Raw genomic sequence first — 18171 nt, 5'->3', positions numbered from 1 at the left:
TTTCTCCGGCACTAGCGGGCTACCAAAACATGGTCGAAAGGTGCCTATGGTGCCTCATTTCACAGATAATGCTTACATCTATATGCTTAGTATAAATGTTCCATGACAAGGCCATTGTAAGGTGGCTTATAGCACAATGGGACCTTTTATTTCACTTCGGGAGTGAATAGGGTTGGAAGTAAAAACAGTGTACCATCGGAATCGCCATGGCGAAAAACTTTCGACCGGATGCTTTAATCATCCTCTAAAATGCCACCACTCCCGGCGCCCTTGATAAGTAAGAAAAAATCGCTTTGAAAAACACTGCCCAGTAAAAAAAAATATTTTCAGTCAAATTCAAATTTTATTAAGGAATAATGACAAATACTATTTATGTTTACTCAAACTACTACTACTAATATTACTTGTACTACTGGCAGTTCATTGCAACGCTAAGTCACCTGAGGCAAACACTGCTACGCACACTCCTCCTCCATGCTAATCTGTTAATCCCAATGCATCCCAATCTCCCTCCTCTTCTCAACTATTATTCTAAGAGTAAAAATTGGGTCAACGTATCCTCTCCCCTTCCTAAAACTACACTGTTCTTCTCTTAAAACTTTATCTACAGCATCTCTAAGCCTAAAAAGTATCATCATACTAAGAAATTGGCTTCTTACAGAAACCAAGGTAATGCCTTTATAATTACCACAACCACTCTTATCCATGGGCGCCCATATGTGGGGGAGGGGCAAAGGGGGTCTCCAGCGGCTGAATGATGCTGCCTTATATTTTATATTTCTGTTTTGAGATTTTTACTTTACAGCATTGGAAGTTCCGATTTGACCAAGTAAGCCCCCCCCTAAAATTAAGCCTATGGACGCCCATGCTCCTATCTCCTTTGTTATGGAGGGATTTAATTAAAGTTTCCCTAAAATCGATAGGTACTTCCCATTTTCAAAAATCATATTCACAATCTTAAGTAATTTAACTTCACAACCACCGTATTTAAAAAATTCATTACCACGCAATCAGCACATGGAATATTAATATTTTTTAATCCTTTTAGTACTCTCTCTAATTCTTCCTTGCAAAATAATCCTTCCTTCAATTCCAAAGTGCCGAAAACTTTTTCATTCTTTTCTATATAATTTCCTGTAACTTTATAAAGGTTTTGCACACTCTCTAAATGTTCTGCCCATCTCTCTTTAACTATTTCCTTATCACTAATTGCGGCCCCGTTCCTATCTTTAGCTGGGACCAGTACACATTGACTGTTCCCTCAAAATTTTTTAACACGCCAGTACAATATTTACTATTGTGCCGTCTAGCTGCATCTTCTAGATCTTCAGCGAATTTACCCATGTTCTGCACTTCGCACCTCCTTAATTCATATTTTAATGTTTTCTCCATTTCCCTTACATTTCTCTTATTTTCATATGAATTACCGCTTTAAATATTTCTTATAGAAGGCCCTCCTCCTCTCTAAAAAACTGAAAGAATTTTCACTGATATTCCCAGCTGCATTTCTAACTTTTCTCTCTAAGAAACCATCTACTACTTTACAAAATATTTTCTTAAAATTATTCTATCCATCTTCTACATTGACAAATTTCAGCACTTCTACATACCTTAGTATCTTGAATTGATCTTGCAGTCTTCGATTTACAACCTCATGTAAGTAATATGTAAACTTATGGGCAAGTTTATGACCAAATGCTATATTGGTTATCATTAGACTGTTATACCTACAAAATTACAACATGTCTGCAACCGTTACTATTTTATTTTCCTACACCAATTTTACCAAGGCTAGGATACCCATCTATCCCTATTTCTACCGACTTGGGCATTAGAATCCCATAATAAAAATACTATATTTCTACCTGGGATTTTGTCTGTTTGTTCTTGTACCTGTAAGTAAAATTCATCTGAGTTACTATCATCTCCATCAGTCAGAACTACGTGAGCATATACTAATATGACTGATACTTTGCACTTTTTAGTCGTAAAACAACTAGCATTCTATTATTAATACCTTCCCAGCATAACAAAGACGTAGCGGCTTCCTTTTTACCACGAGCCCTACTCCCTGCCTATGCATCCCATTCTTCCTGCCATAATAAATAAGCTCTATACCACCTAATTTCATGTTTCCTACCCCTGATATTTGAGCTTATAAAACTCCTAACAAGTCCAGTTCATAACGTCTGAGTTCGTCAGTCAAAATGTCAATATGATAGCTGTTTTTTAACCTTGTATTATTCCAAGTTGCAATTTCCATGTTATTTAAATCATTGAATTTATTGTGGCCTCAGAAAAAGCAATGATCCCGGATACCAATGCAGGACTATGGTAGGAGACTATGGGTAATTCAATTTTTGGCATGAAAAATCAAAATTTTTGTGTTGCTTTCGCTTTATTCAAAGTATGATTAATATGTATAGTATATTGACAGTTTAACATAAAGAGTGGACGGTTTAGGGGGGCTGGTGCCGCCTCATATTAGATATACTTTCTGTTAATATGAAGCCTTCACATCACTTTTATTTTTACGTTAGCTGTTTTTTTAACCTTGTATTATTCCAAGTTGCAATTTCCGTGTTATTTAAATCATTGAATTTATTGTGGCCTCAGGAAAAGCTATGATCCCGGATAGCAATGCAGGACGGGGATCACATATCCAAACTAGTGCAGGGTAGAGAAAAATACATCTTTACAAGTACAAAGAAGGCTTAGAACAGGACAACAAGAAGTCCCTGGGACCTCCAGTATGAATGGAGGCTTTGTGCAATCCTGGCCTATATTGGCTACAACATTGTTTTTCACCCTTGGCCATGCTCTGTTATCAGCAAGGGTCAGAATCCAAGAGTCGTTTATCATAACAGTAGAGCTAAATTAGGAAATCTGATTCGGAATGAGCTTGGAACCCTACTGTGTCTTTTTTTTCCATAGTTTGAGGGATAAAGACACATCCTAGGAGCGCCGAAACGTGCAACCAAGGGAAATGTGCAATGAACAATGTCCCCACCGATGCAAGGCGTGCAGCACCAAACACGGGCTCATCATTTGAGGGCAGGAGGATGGAACTGTCCCCCCTAGAATTCAGATAATTTTCTAGTTTTAGCCTTGTACTCTTCATAATCATATGATTTGATGATCAGTTGAGCTAAAATATTGAAGTCCAAGAAGCAAAAATGACGAAACTATACTTTCTTACGAGATGTTCAAAAAATTTTTCCAGCATTGTGGCAGAAAAATCGCAGCAATAATGAGACAAATTTAAATTATGTTAATTACGCAATTAGAATTATTTCAATCACCTTCAGTTTTCGAAAATCCTATTTTTCTTTTAAATAAGCTAATAGTTCATAAATAATTTTTTTTTTATCCGGAACTCTGCAAAAATACCTCTGGTAATATACCCCTGGAGTTTTTATGTGACAAAATTTCAGGGTTTTAGTGGGAAAGCATAAAAGAGGTGGGAAGTAAAACCTATATTTATTGTCCTATTTTAAAGAAAATGGATGTTAGCTTCTTTAGTGTCCTTTGCCTAAGTTACACTAAGATCTTTTTGTAAGGTTAATCGTGCATATTTAAGAAACCTAAAAACGAACAAAAATTAATTTTTATAGCCAACAAAAATTGTCGATTCAAAGTTATGCAACATTTTCTACAAAAACAATTGAAATAAAATGACTCGTGATATTCTATATTTGTAAAATTTCCAAAATATAGCAGTTGACTGAAAATACAAAATCCGCGCAACGGAACAGAATTGGGAAAAAAAGTCTTCAAGTAGCCTGCAAAAAATAAAAATAATTCATATGGCTCTCGATAATCTTTCATTGGACCTGAAATCAACAAGTTTTTAGTGTAGAACTCTAAAAAAACTCTAGGAAGCACAGTTTTGAGTAAAGTGTTAACATTTGCATAAGCTTTGAAGCAATAATATTTGTTCGTTGAAGTTTCAACTTCCCTTTTTCCTTCAAAGTTTTTTTTTATTAAAATTAATCCCAGTTAAGGATGAAATACCCTATCATTTATAATTTATATGCACCTCTGCAAGTGCGGAAATTGGTATGGCATTACAAAAAAAAGAAAAAAAAAGAAAAAGATAATAGGAGTACACTTGCTTGGAGTAAAAATACATTAGGAGCACAAATGCATCATATACCTGCAATGGTTCTCATCACGAAGAATATGCATTCATAAATTTTATTCTTTTTTAATGAAATATTAAACTCACCCTTTTTAATAGCGGAATCCTCAAAACCTTCTTCCATCATCTTGTTAGATCCAAAATCAGTTTCCAAGAACAAACTTCATTTAATCCTTTTCAACGAGTCAGAGCAAAAAAATTATCTAGGGAATTACAAACTTCGTTAATAAAATTCAGTAAATGCCGTGAAAGGTGTAAAGCGTATGCAGGGGCTTTCTAGGGATCAGGCTCCTTTCCCCACTGAAGTTCTCGTATACACACACATATATATATATATATATATATATATATATATATATATATATATATATATGTATATATATATATATATATATATATATATATATATATATATATATATATATATATATATATATATATATATATATATATATATATATATATATATATATATATATATATATATATATATATATATGTATATATATATATATATATATATATATATAATATATATATATATATATATATATATATATATATATATATATATAATATATATATATACATATATATCTTTTCCACGGGGGGAGGGGAGTAGTTTCCGGGGAGTATTTATCGGGGGGTATAGCATTTGGACAGTTTAAAGTCAGAAAACAATTCTGTCTAGGTATATGGCCACTAAAATTACAGAAGAGTAGCGTGGTATCTGGAAATTTTGTTAACTAAAAAAAAAAAAAAAAAAAAAAAACAGTATAAAGTAAATGTAATGTTTAATTTAATTGTTTTTTTTTCCAAGTGTTAAATATTTTTTTTTTCAATGACCGTTTTTCCGAGTGTTAATTACTATTATTAGGTTAATGTAGTGTTTCATTTAAGTGTTTTATGATGATCGCTGATCAAAGTTTATGTTATTTTTGCCTTTCATTTATGTTATTTTACTGTGTTCATGTCCGTATATTTGGCTTTAAAATACAGTTATTTATCTATCTATCTAATAAGCAGAATAATTGTACCAAACACATTTTACATGCAGACCCGCTATACTTTAACCCCCCCCCCCCTAATATGCAAATATATAGCCCAAATTTATTTCTAAAGTTTTGTTTTTTAGAATTATTAGAGCAACAAATGGACCTTCTAACTCGTAAGAACATGCCGTGTTTTGTGTGTAGAGATTTTAACATTGATTTGAAATTGTTAGCATCTAACTTAAAAGCCCGGAATTTTTGGAATTTAATGTTAGGTTATGGGACGCATCCTGCTGTAAATATTTGTACTAGAGTGACGGAGTAATCTTCATCTCTAATTGATAATGTATTTTAGAATGTTCCCCATGATTCGTCGAGTGTTGAGTTACCCTGGGTTCCCACTGATGTGGTTTCCCGAGAAAACGGGAGTTTTAGCCTTACCTGTTAATTTTTCTCCGATTTTTGCTGACAATTTATGTGTCGTAATGGGTCAACGGTTCCGTTGAAACATTTCTACTGAATTGCTAAAAATCGCATCTTTTATTTTGAACTGAAAACTTTGCAGAACAATGAATTGCAAGTAACTGGGAAACTAATCATGTTATAGTCAATACTTATATTTTTCATTAGGCATAGTTAGCCAAGGCTATTACAGGTTAACCCTTTGAATATTTTCTTGGCTTCTAGAATTTGATTTAGCCTATTCTTATGCATATACTTTTTAAATATAACATAGTATATTTGCGCTTCAACGGCTGAAGTGAACCGTTTCTGTATGAGCATTTTTGCGAATTTCCCGCATCCGCTATCCGTGATCTATCCGTGATCAAGATCAAGATGGAGATTTTCGCCAGTTCCTACCTGAAGATTGTGATGTGTCTGCGTACCTTAAATCTGTAACTATTGATGGATTATTTGATGTTATAAAAAAATATGAAAGATGGTGCATCAGGAGACGATTTTATTTCATTGAAGGTTTTGAAGTCGATTTTACTTGTTATATCAAGTCATTTTTTAGGACTGATAAATAATTGTTTAAAAGCTGGAATATTTCCCGATTGTTTAAAATGCCTGAATGTTATCCCGATATTTAAAGGAGGGGATAAGGATTGTTTTAGTGATTATAGACCGATTTCTTTACTGCCATTTATTTCTAGAGTGTTTGAAAAGTTGATTCATAGTAGGATGGTAAATTTTTTCGAGAAAAGATCATTTTTTAGTTCTAGTCAGTTTGGGTTTAGGAGTCATCATTCTACAGAGCATGCAGTTTTGCTTTTAACAACTTTTATTAATGATGCTTTAGACAAGGGTCTGAAGCTATCAGTAGTAAGGCATCTAGTACCGCGAAATATACATGCGCTTTCACAAGCCTGAGCCTTGGATATGTGTTTAGTTTAACCGGTACATTGGGTTACCAGGGCCAGTCACCTATTACTATGAACGATACATGTCTTAGCAGACGGGTTTTCTAATGTGACACTAATTTTTTGAATGCACTCCAGCCAGTGATTGCGTAATATGCCTTACCACGGTCCAGTCACCTATTACTATGAACGATACATGCATTAGCAGACAGGTTTTCTATTGTGACACTAATTTTTTGTGTGTCAATCGGTTAGAGAAAGCTGGTGGTTACTCCATATGATAAGTTGATTAGTCGGTTTTTTAAAAAACTTGGCAAGCTATAATGTACTCAATTAAAAACCCTATATAATGTCCATACACTGCATTCCGATTTTCATTATGTTTTAAGATATTGATTATAGTACACTATATATTATTAACTTTTAAAACAATGGATTCGTCAATTTTCAATGTGAGTACACTTTTCATTCTTTTATTTCCCCAAAAAAAATTTACAGAAAAACGTTTTAATAGTAAATTCAAATTTCAGATGGACTTAGCCCCCCCTCCCCTCCAACACTACAAATCTTAAGAATATGAAGAGTGTATTTGATATAAACGGCAAAGCATGCTTTTTTTTATTATATAAAAAATATCTCCTCCACAGCTATGTTTACAAGTTTCAATTGTATTGAAAAACAGTTCTTTATCATTCAGAAACAAGCTTTTTCAAAACATGCTTTATTTTTCTGGTTTGAATGAAAAGCTTGCGTGTTACAAAGAGAGTGACAGTTTTGGGAGTCAAATTTCACAGGCTCTTGCTATAAACGGGGTTTGTCTAATTCCGATGTCGCGGCGGATGACTTTGGGAAAAAATTAGCGTGGGAGGGGGCCTAGTTGCCCTCCATTTTTTTTTGGTCACTTAAAAAAGGACACTAGAACTTTTAATTTCCGTTCGAATGAGCCCTCTCGGGATATTCTAGGACTATTGGGTCGATACGATCACCCCAGGGAAAAAAAAACAACAAAAAAATAACAAGTAGGCCTAAACTAACATCAGTTTTCTTTCTTTTGGCAAAAAATACGAAACTATACAGTTTTGCATATAGGAGCTTTTAACTTCAACAGTAGGGTTTTAGGATTTCCTAAATCTGATGATGCGATTTTCATTAAAGTTCGATGGGTTTTAGGGGGTGCTTCCCTCTTTTATCGAAAACAAGGAGAATTACTCTCAGGTATATAACTTTTGACCGTTATAACTAAACTTGATAAAACTTATATATTTGAAATTATCATTGTAAGGATTCACTCTTTACGCTGGAGTTTTTTACTGTTTTCAAAAAAATGTTGTGAGACAGGGTCAAATTTTAGCGTAAAGACCGAGGCGTTGAGGAGCGGACAGTCCCTTTCATATAGGGAATAATTTCTGTTCGTTTTAAGTTTTAATGTCGCTCCTTACTTTCAGTTTATAAAACTTGTTTGTTTTTTTTTATTTAATTTCTGATTGTTTTTTAGTTAATGCACCTTTTATTTCCATAAAAATTTTTACTTTTCTTTTGCTAAATGGATGTCTTTACAAATTAACTTACGTAACTAACTTCTATATTCGTGTATTTTTCTTCTGGCACAAAAAATACAAAGTTGTAGATTTTTGCATATATGAGCTTGAAAACTATGTAAGAAAACTTTCTCAGACGTTGAATCTCATGTTGTGATGTTCGTTAGAATTCGTTCACTTTTATTGAGTGTTCTCCCCCTCTTTAAGAAATCGGGTAAATTTTCGAAGATTCGTTGACTTCAATCAGTATTACTAAACTTACTAATAGTTATATGTTTACAATAAGCACTATAAAAAAATTTTTTTGATAAATTTATTGACATCAAAATTCCGTTTTTAAAAGTTTGAATTACTATTGAGCCGTATCGCTTGTTATTTTATTGTTTTTTTTTATTACGTATATGAGGGGGGTTCTCCCCTTAGTCAATACCACACTCTTTACGTTAAAAGCTAAAAACAAATTTGATTCACAAACCCCTGAATCATAAAGGCCGTTTAATTAGAATAGATAGCTCTTTTGAAAGCACTAAATGCGTTTTTTGTCTCTTTGGGCTGTGTGTGTGTCTCTTTGGGCTTTGTGTGTCTCTTCGGGCAGTGTGTGTCTCTTTAGCCTGTGTGTATGTCTCTTTGGGCTGGGTGTGTTTCTTTAGGCTGTGTGTCTCTTTGGGAAGTTTGAGTCTTTCCGGTCTGTGTGTGGCTCTTTTGACTTTGTGTGTCATTTTGAGCTTTGTGTGTCTCTGTTGGATGTGTGCGTCTCTTTGGGCCGTGTGAATCTCTTTGATCTGCATGTGTCTCTTGGGCTGTTTGAGCCATTTTGGTCTGTGTGTGTTTCTTCTGGCTGTTTTCGTCTCTTAGAGGCCATGTGTGTTTAATCGGGCTATGTGTGTCTCTTTGGGGCGTTTGAATCTTTTTGGTATGTCCGTGTCTGAATGGGGATGTTTTTTCCCTTTTGGCGGTGTGTATCTCTCTTTGGAATTTTTTTTTATATTAGGACTGTGTTTATGTCTCTTTAGCCTGTGTGTGTCTTTCTGAGTTGTTTGTGTCTCTTTATGGAGTGTAACTCTTTGGGCAGTTTGAATCTTTATGGTCTGTGTGTGTGTCTCTTTTGATAGTTTGTGTCGTTTTGGGCTTTGTGTCTCTCTGTTGGATGTGTGCGTCTCTTTGGGCCGTGTACGTCTCTTTGAGCTGTATATGTCTCTTTTGACTGTGGGTGTCTCTTTTTGATGTATGTCTCTTTAGGCTGTGTTTGCGTCTTGTTGGAGTTTGTTTCTTTTTGTGGTGTCTGAGTCGTGTTGGTCTGTTTGTGTCTCTTTGGGCTGTTTGAGTCTGTTAGGTCTGTGTTTGTCTCTTTGGGTTGTGTTTTTCTTTGGGCTGTCTGTGTCTCTTTGAGCGGTTTGTGTCTCTTGAGGCTATGTGTGTCTCTTTGGGCCCTGTGTCTCTTTGGGTCTGTATGTGTCTGTATGGGCGTTTTTTGTCTCTTTGGGCTGTGTGTGTCTTTTTGGGCTTTGTGTTTGTCTCCGGGCTGTTTGTGTCTCTTTAGCCTGTGTGTCTGTCTCTCTTTGGGCTGTGTGTGTCCCTTTAGGCTGTGTTTGCCTTTTTTGACAGCTTGAATCTTTTTGGTCTGTGTTTATCTCTTTTGGCTGTTTGTGTTGTTTTGGGCTTTGTTTGTCTCTGTTGGATGTGTGCGTCTCTTTTGGCCGTGTGCGTCTATTTGAGTTGTATGTGTCTCTTGGGCTGTTTGAGTCATTTTGGTCTGTGTGTGTTTCTTTTGGGTGTTTGTGTCTCTTAGGGGCCATGTGTGTCTCTTTGGGATATGTTGGTCTCTTCGGGGTGTTTGAATCTTTTTGGCCTCTATGTGTCTGTATGGGCGTTTTTTTTTTCTCTTTTGGCTGTGTGTGTGTCTCTTTGGGCTTTGTGTGTATCTTAGGGCTGTATGTATTTATCTTTAGACTGTGTGTGTCTCTTTAGGCTGTGTATCTCTTTGGTCAGTCTGAATCTTATTGGTCTGTGTGTGTGTCTCTTTCGACCTTTTTTGTTTCTTTTTGGGCTTTGTGTGTCTTTGTTGGCTGTTTGTGTCTCTTTGGGCCATGTGCGTCTCTTTGAGCTTTATGTGCCTTTTTGGGCTGTGGGTGTCTCTTTGGGATGTGCGTCTCTTTAGGCCGTGTGTGTCTCGTTGAACTGTGTATCTTTTGGGGGTTGTTTGAGTCTTTTTGGTCTGTATGTGTCTCTTTGGGATATGTGTGTCTCTTTGGGCTGTTTTGAGTCTTTTTGGACTTTGTATGTCTCTTTCGGCTGTTTGTGTTTATTTGGACTTTGGGTGTCTCTTTGGGCTGCGGGGTTGATAGGCAGAAGTATGTATTAGCGAAGTTATAGTGGAAGGCGAGTTGCTAGAGAAAAATCTAAGTTAATAAGGGTTTTTGTCCATAAACTTTTGTAAGAAAATTATGGAAAATACAATTCGTCGGTTCATAGGGGAAACTTAAGTCCAGGTATGGATTGAAAAATAAACTATTTCTGTAGAATCTGAGCTAATAAGGGTTTTTGATATATACACAAAAAAACTTACACACAACACGAAAAAAAAAAAATTACAAACATACCCACAAAACTAACAAATACACACAAAAAAACTTACACACAAAAAAAAACTTCTCTGAGTGTTGAAAATGATTTCACGACATTATTTTAGTTTTTTTTTCTTGTCCCAAACTATTTTTGTATCATGAACCGTTTAGAGACCAATTTGATCAACTTGGTGAAAGTTCAAATAGAATCATTACTGATATTGATATTAGTGCGTAAACTACAAACCGACAAAAATATTCGGAACTTTTTTTTTCTTATAGCCTTGACTTTGAAGACATTGTCGCCCTCCACTATAACTTCGCTAATACATCCTTCTGTCAATCAAGCCATCTCCTCCAAAACACTTTTCAGTCACTTCTTGTTAAAATTTTTTTTTATTTCAACTCACTCACACGGGTTTTTCTACATTTGAACCAGAGAATAACACTTTTCAGTCATTTCTAGTTAAATTTTTTTATTTAAACTCATCCCACACTGGTTCTTCTACATTTGAACCAGAGAATGGACCTAAGTTTCACTTTTGAACGACGAAATTGTATTTTCCATGATTTTCTTATAAGAACCTAGAGTTTATGATCAAAAAGCTTTATTAGCTCAGATTCTAGAGAAATAGTTTATTTTTCAATCCATACCGGGACTTAAGTTTCACCTATGAACCGACGAATTGTATTTTCCATAATTTTCTTACAAAAGTTTACGGACAAAAACCCTTATTAACTTATATTTTTCTCTAGCAACTCGCTTTCCACTATAACTTCGCTAATACATACTTCTGCCAATCAACCCCGCAGCCCAAAGAGACACCAACAGTCCAAATAAACACAAACATCCTAAAGAGACATACACAGTCCAAAAAGACTCAAAACAGCCCAAAGATACACACATATCCCAAAGAGATACATACAGACCGAAAAGATTCAAACAACTCCCAAAAGACACACAGTTCAGCGAGACACACACTGCCTAAAGAGATACACATCCCAAAGAGACACCCACAGCCCAAAGAGGCACATACAGCTCAAAGAGACGCACAGGGCCCAAAGAGACATACACATCCAACAAAAAGACACACAAAGCCTAAAGCGACACAAAAAAAGTCAAAAGAGACACACACACAGACCAATCAAATTCAGACTGATCAAAGAGATACAAAGTCTAAAGAGACTCACACAGGCTAAAGAGACATACACACAGCCCGAAGAGACACACAAAGCCCAAAGAGACACACACACAGCCCAACGACAAAAAACATGCCCATACAGACAAATAGAGGGCAAAAAGATTCAAACACCCCAAAGAGACACGTATAGCCCAAAGAGACACACATGGCCCCTAAGAGACACAAACACCCAAAAGAAACACACACAGACCAAAATGACTCAAACACCCCAAGAGACACATACAACTCAAAGAGACGCACACGGCCAAAAGAGACGCTCACATCCAACAGAGACACACAAAGCCCAAAACAACACACACAGCCAAAAGAGATACACACAGACCAAAAAGATTCAACCTGTCAAAAAAGGGACACACAGCCTAAAGAGACACACACAGCCCAAAGAGACAAAGACAAAATGTATAAATATACACACACACCCCTGAGAGAAACAAACACAAAAAAAACACACAACCACCCAAAAGAGACAAAAAACGACCGTACATATACATACAGACCAAAAGAGACACAGGACCCAAAGAGACACACACAGCCACAACAGACACAAACAGCTCAAAGAGACACAGACATCCCAAAGTGAAACACAACCCAAATAGACAAACACAGACCTAAAAGACTCAAACAGCCCAAAGAGACACAAAAAGACCAAAAATACTCAGACACCCCAAAAAGACACACAGTCCAACGAGACAAACACACAGACTAAATAGACATACATCACGACGATACACACGAATTCCGATTAGATCCAACCCGAAAATTATTACTTACATGGCCCAAATAGAAAAAAGAAACCAACAGATTGACAAAAACCCAAAAATAACCTTAAATACCACTAGAGACACACACAGAACATAAAGATTAAAACTGCCCAAAGAGTCACACAGCCTAAATAGACACACACAGCCCAAAGACACATACACAGGCTAAAGAGAAATACACAGCGTCCTAATAGAAACAAAAAGCCCAAAGAGACACACACACACCCCAAACACACAAAAAACGCCCATACAGACACATACATACCAAAAAGATTCAAACACCCCAAAGAGACACACATTGCCCGAAGAGACACACATGGCCTCTAAGAGACACAAACAGCCAAAAGAAACACACACATACCAAAATGACTCAAACAGTCCCAAGAGACACATACAGCTCAAAGAGATGCACACGGCCCAAAGAGACGCACACATCCAACAGAGACACACAAAGCCCAAAACGACGCAAAAAGCCAAAAGAGACACACACAGACCGAAAAGATTCAAACTGCCCAAAGAGACACACAGCCTAAAGAGACACACACAGCCCAAAGAGACACACACACAGGCTAAAGAGACACACACAGCCCGAAGAGACAAACAAAGCCCAAAGAGACACACACACAGCCCAAAGAGACAAAAAACGCTTTTAGTGCTTTCAAAAGAGCTATCTATTATAATTAAACGGCCTTTGTGTTTCAGGGTTTTTTGAATAAAATTTTTTTTAACTTTTAACGTAATGAGTGTGGTTTTGACTAACGAAAGAACCCCCCCTCATATACGTAACAAAATATACATAATAAAAAAAAAAAATAAAAAAACAAACGATACGTCTCAATAGCAATCCAAACTTTTAAAAACAGAATTTTGATGTCAATAAATGTATCAAAAGAATTTGTTTATAATGCTGATTCTAAATATATAAATTTTATTAAATTTAGTATTACTCATCAAAGGCTACGAGCCTGAGAAAATTTACCCGATTTTTTAAAGAGGGGGGAAACATCCCCTACAAGTGAATGAATTTTAATGAAAATCACACCGTCAGATTCAACGTATCAGAAAACCCTATTACATAGGTTTCAAGCTCATATCTGCAACTTTGTATTTTTTTTGCCAGAAGAAAAATATACGAATATAGAAGTTAGTTACGTAAGTTAATTTGTAAAGACATCCATTTAGTAAAAGAAAAGTAAATTTTTTTTAATGCAAATAAAAGGTGCATTAACTAAAAAACGATCAGAAATTAAATAAAAAAAAACAAACAAGTTTTAAAAACTGAAAGTAAGGAGCGACATTAAAACTTAAAACGAACAGAAATTATTCCCTATATGAAAGGGACTGTCCCCTCCTCAAGGTCTCGGTCTTTACGCTAAAATTTGACCCTGTCTCAAAACATTTTTTTTTAAACAATAAAAAACTCCATCGTAAAAAGTGAATCCTTACAATTATAATTTCAAAGATATAAGTTTTATCAAGTTTAGTTATAACGGTCAAAAGTTTTACACCTGAGGGTAATTTTCCTTGTTTTCGATAAAAGAGGGAAGCACCCCCTAAAACCAATCGAACTTTAATGAAATTCGTACCATCAGATTCACCAAATCAGAGAACCCTACTATAGAAGTTAAAAGCTCCTATCTGCAAAACTGTGGAATTTTGTATTTTTTTGCCAGAAGAAAGATAAGATCACGGATGCATGTTTAGGCCTACTTGTTATTTTTTTTGTTGTTTTTTTCCCTGGGGTGATCGTATCGACCCCGTAGTCCTAGAATATCCCGGGAGGGCTCATTCGAACGGAAATTAAAAGTTCTAGTGTCCTTTTTTAAGTGACAAAAAAAAAAAAAAAAAAAAAAAAATATGGAGGGCACCTAGGCCCCCTCCCACGGAAATTTTTTCCCAAAGTCATCCGCCGTAACATCGGAATTAGACAAACCCCGTTTATAGCAAGAGCCTGTGAAATTTGACTCCCAAAACTGTCACTCTCTTTGTAACACGCAAGCTTTTCATTCAAACCAGAAAAATACAACATGTTTGGAAAAAGCTTGTTTCTGAATGATAAAGAACTGTTTTTCAAAACAATTAAAACTTGTAAACATACCTGTGGAGGAGAGATTTTATTTACATAATAGAAAAAAGCGTGCTTTGCCGTTTCTATTGAATATAATACTCATATTCGTAAGATTTTTTATTGTTGGAGGGGAGGGGGTCTAAGCCCCCCTGAAATTTGAATTTACTAGTAAAACGTTTTTCTTTCATTTTTTTTTGGGAAATAAAATAATGAAAAGTGTACTCATATTCAAAATTAACGAATCCATTGTTTTCAAAGTTAATAATATATAGTGTACTATAATCAATATCTTAAAACATAATGAAAATCGGAATGCAGTGTATGGACATTATATAGGGTTTTTAATTGAGTACATTATAGCTTGCCAAGTTTTTTAAAAAAACGACTAATCAACTTATCATATGGAGTAACCACCAGCTTTCTCTAACCGTTTGAATCACAAAAAATGAGTGTCACAATAGAAAACCTGTCTGCTAATGCATGTATCGTTCATAGTAATAGGTGACTGGACCGTGGTAAGGCATATTACGCAATCACTGGCTGGAGTGCATTCAAAAAATTAGTGTCACATTAGAAAACCCGTCTGCTAAGACATGTATCGTTCGTACTAATAGGTGACTGGCCCTGGTAACCCAATGTACCGGTTAAACTAAACACATATCCATGCCTCAGGCTTGTGAAAGTGCATGTATATTTCGCGGTACTAGATGCCTTACTACTGATAGCTTCGATATTTTTGGATATTATTAAAACATTTGAATGTGTTGATCATGATATACTAGTTCAAAAGTTATATAGTAGTGGTATACGTGGTGATTTTTTGAAAGTGATAGTTAGTTTTCTTAGTGGAAGGACTCAGTGCGTCGTGATGGATGGAGTTGCATCTAAAATTGAACATATTTCGATTGGAGTACCCCAGGGTTCCGTTTTGGGTCCTTTGTTGTTTTTGGTAGCTGCTAGAACTGAAAATGAGTTGATGACTATATTCAAACAGGTATTTCTTCGATTAAAAAGTGGATGCGAGTAGATAAATTGAAACTGAATCATAATAAGTCGGATTTTTTGATTTATGGTAGAATTACTGGACATTATCTATGGATTAATAGGATAGAAGTAGGACATCATACTATTGTAAGGTCTACTAGTACTAGATACCTAGGTGTTATTATTGATGCGAGCCTTAGTTTTAAAGACCATATTGCATCTGTTAGCAGCAAATTGTTGCGTAATATTGGTATTATGCGTAAAATTAGGTATCTTTTTCCGAGTGAAATTCTGAGAATGTTGTATTTTTCTATGGTTCACCCATATCTCATTTACTGTCGTATGGTTTGGTCGAAAACATTCGTAACTCACCTCCATCCGCTCCGTGTAACGCAAAATATAGCAATTAGAAATTTGTATGGTAATCAAGTTGACCTTTCTGTATCGGCGAGGCACCTTTACCGCGAGTATAAGATTCTACCGTTTGCAGGAATATGCGTGTTCTATGATGCTTTGTTTATGTTTAAATATTTAGCTTCGTAGTTACCATCATGTTTTTCGGGAATGTGTAGTCTTGCGCCTACTATTCATGATAATTTGACACGATCTTCTCAGCTGGTGCAAAGACCAGCTATGGTAACGTCTAGGTCTAGGTTTTCAATTCGCCATGTTGTTCCGTTAGTTTGGAGAGTTTGCCAGAGGATTTGAGGAATGTTGGGGGTTTGCAGGAATTTCGTAAGTTGTTAAAGAACCTTTGTTTTGATGTGTAAGTAGAGAGCTATCATGAGCTCGTGTCACCCACCCCTGCTGCCACCTACAACTTTTTTGCACCCCAAATAAGGGCATAGCCTCCCTAGGGAGACTGATTACGTAATGGGTTCAATGACCTCTTTTTCCAAGGTCAATTTATTTGATGTTTCTATGTGTAATAGCTCCGGGACGAAGGTTGCACATGCGCATTGAATTCTAACGGGAAACAATGTTATTGATCTAGGACTCGAGGGGGAAGTGAATTTCCGAGAACTTGATTGCGTAATCGAAGGGGAAGTGGATTTCCGAGAACTTGATTGCGTAATCAAAGTGTGTCAACAACAACAACATCGACCTTGACATTTGCTGAGAGCGTGCACTTACAACAACATCGACCTTGGAACACCTGTGCAGTCGACCTCAATTCACCTATCGTGAATCAATAATTCCCCTTAGAAACAACATATTAATTTCCCCTTCTTGACAGATCAATCAATCAATGACATCATTTGTCAGACTTTAAAAATTTCCGCCTAGAAACATTTCTCCAGGAATAGATCCATATCATTAATGTCTTTGCCTCGGGAACAACTCTTTTGGTCGAACTCCAAAGGATATTAATAACCAAAGGCCATGGAAACAATTAGGCAAGAAACATCTTAGCGATGACTTGTTTTAGCGCGCGAGAAGGTTTCCTATTAATTTGAAATGCGTTAGCACAGAGATGCCACTAACAAAGGAACACGCTGAATTTACGTTTAGTGATTATTTGGGCGAAACCGTTTTAGACAGGTTATGGAACTATTTCGGCGAAACAGATAGAGACATTTTAAAAGAAGATTTTTGAAGAGATTTTGGAGGAGGTTTTGAGTGTGGTCGTTATAATACACAAGTTTCATTTGAACAGTGTTGTGAGGTCCTCTAACCCAACCCCAAAGGGTTCCGATCCTCCTACCCCAACCCCGAAGGAAGCCCCCGGTCCTCAAAGCCCCCAAGCTCCCAAAGGGCCACCGGCGCCCCCAAAGGCCCACCCAGACCCCCAAAGGCCATCCCCAGGCCCCAAATGTCCCCCAGGCCCCCAACTGGCCCCCGGACCCCCAAAGGCCCTCTCTGTGCCCCAAAGGTCCTCCTCCGGTCCCCAAAGGCCCATCGAGCTCCCAAAGGACCAACGGGGTCCCAAATGCCCTCCACCGGCCCCCAACTGCCCCAAATGCCCTCCCATGGTCCTCAAATGTCCCCCGGGCTCCCAAAGGCCCACCGGTGCCCCCAATTCCCTACACTGGTCCCCCCGCGCCCCCAACGCCCACCCAGACCCCCCAAAGCCATCGCCGGACCCCAAAGCCCATCCCAGTAGGGTTTGGTTGTGGTTTACCGTGTCAAAGTTAAATTTTCTTGATTTTTCAAAGTTCATTTTGAATTTCTTTCGTTGAAATGCAAGAGTTGGAATATTTCAGTAGCGTTCGGTTGTGGTTTACATTGTAACAGTTACAATTTCTTGATTTTTAAATTTTAATTATTAATTTCTTTCATTTAAATGCAATAGTTGGAATATTTCAGTAGTGTTTGGTTGTGGTTTACCTTGTCACAGTTACATTTTCTAGATTTTTCAAAGTTCATTTTGAATTTCTTTAGTTGAAATGCAAGAGTTGGAATATTTCAGTAGTGTTTGGTAGTGGTTTACCATGTCACAGTTACATTTTCTTGATTTTTCAAAGTTCATTTTGAATTTCTTTTGTTGAAATGCAAGAGTTGGAATATTTCAGTAGCGTTCGGTTGTGGTTTACCTTGTCAAAGTTACATTTTCTTG

General features: G+C 36.4%; 2 protein-coding genes across 5 annotated transcripts in view; one reads left to right on the top strand and one right to left on the bottom strand.

Annotated features, from left to right (window-relative positions):
* The window catches only part of LOC148941550 (uncharacterized), a 144779-nt gene that overhangs the window by 32032 nt on the left and 94576 nt on the right, over positions 1–18171 (bottom strand). For all 4 annotated transcript variants that reach the window (XM_089104443.1, XM_089104445.1, XM_089104444.1 and 1 more), the window contains one exon: positions 4229–4344. In XM_089104443.1, the coding sequence (XP_088960569.1) occupies positions 4229–4268 (40 nt within the window). In that variant the 5' untranslated portion in view covers positions 4269–4344. The remainder of the gene's footprint in view (positions 1–4228; positions 4345–18171) is intronic.
* The window catches only part of FIG4 (polyphosphoinositide phosphatase FIG4), a 201367-nt gene continuing 199526 nt past the window's right edge, over positions 16331–18171 (top strand). Inside the window, exon 1 of the mRNA XM_089104442.1 lies at positions 16331–16349. The gene's annotated coding sequence lies outside the window, so the exon portion shown is untranslated. The remainder of the gene's footprint in view (positions 16350–18171) is intronic.

Source organism: Artemia sp. Qi Xiang Cuo, chromosome 18, assembly GCF_049724085.1.
Source record: "Artemia sp. Qi Xiang Cuo chromosome 18, ASM4972408v1, whole genome shotgun sequence".
Taxonomy (NCBI): Eukaryota; Metazoa; Arthropoda; class Branchiopoda; order Anostraca; family Artemiidae; genus Artemia; species Artemia sp. Qi Xiang Cuo.
The sequence above is the reverse complement of the archived record's forward strand: the minus strand, read 5'-3'. Positions and strand labels throughout refer to the sequence as shown.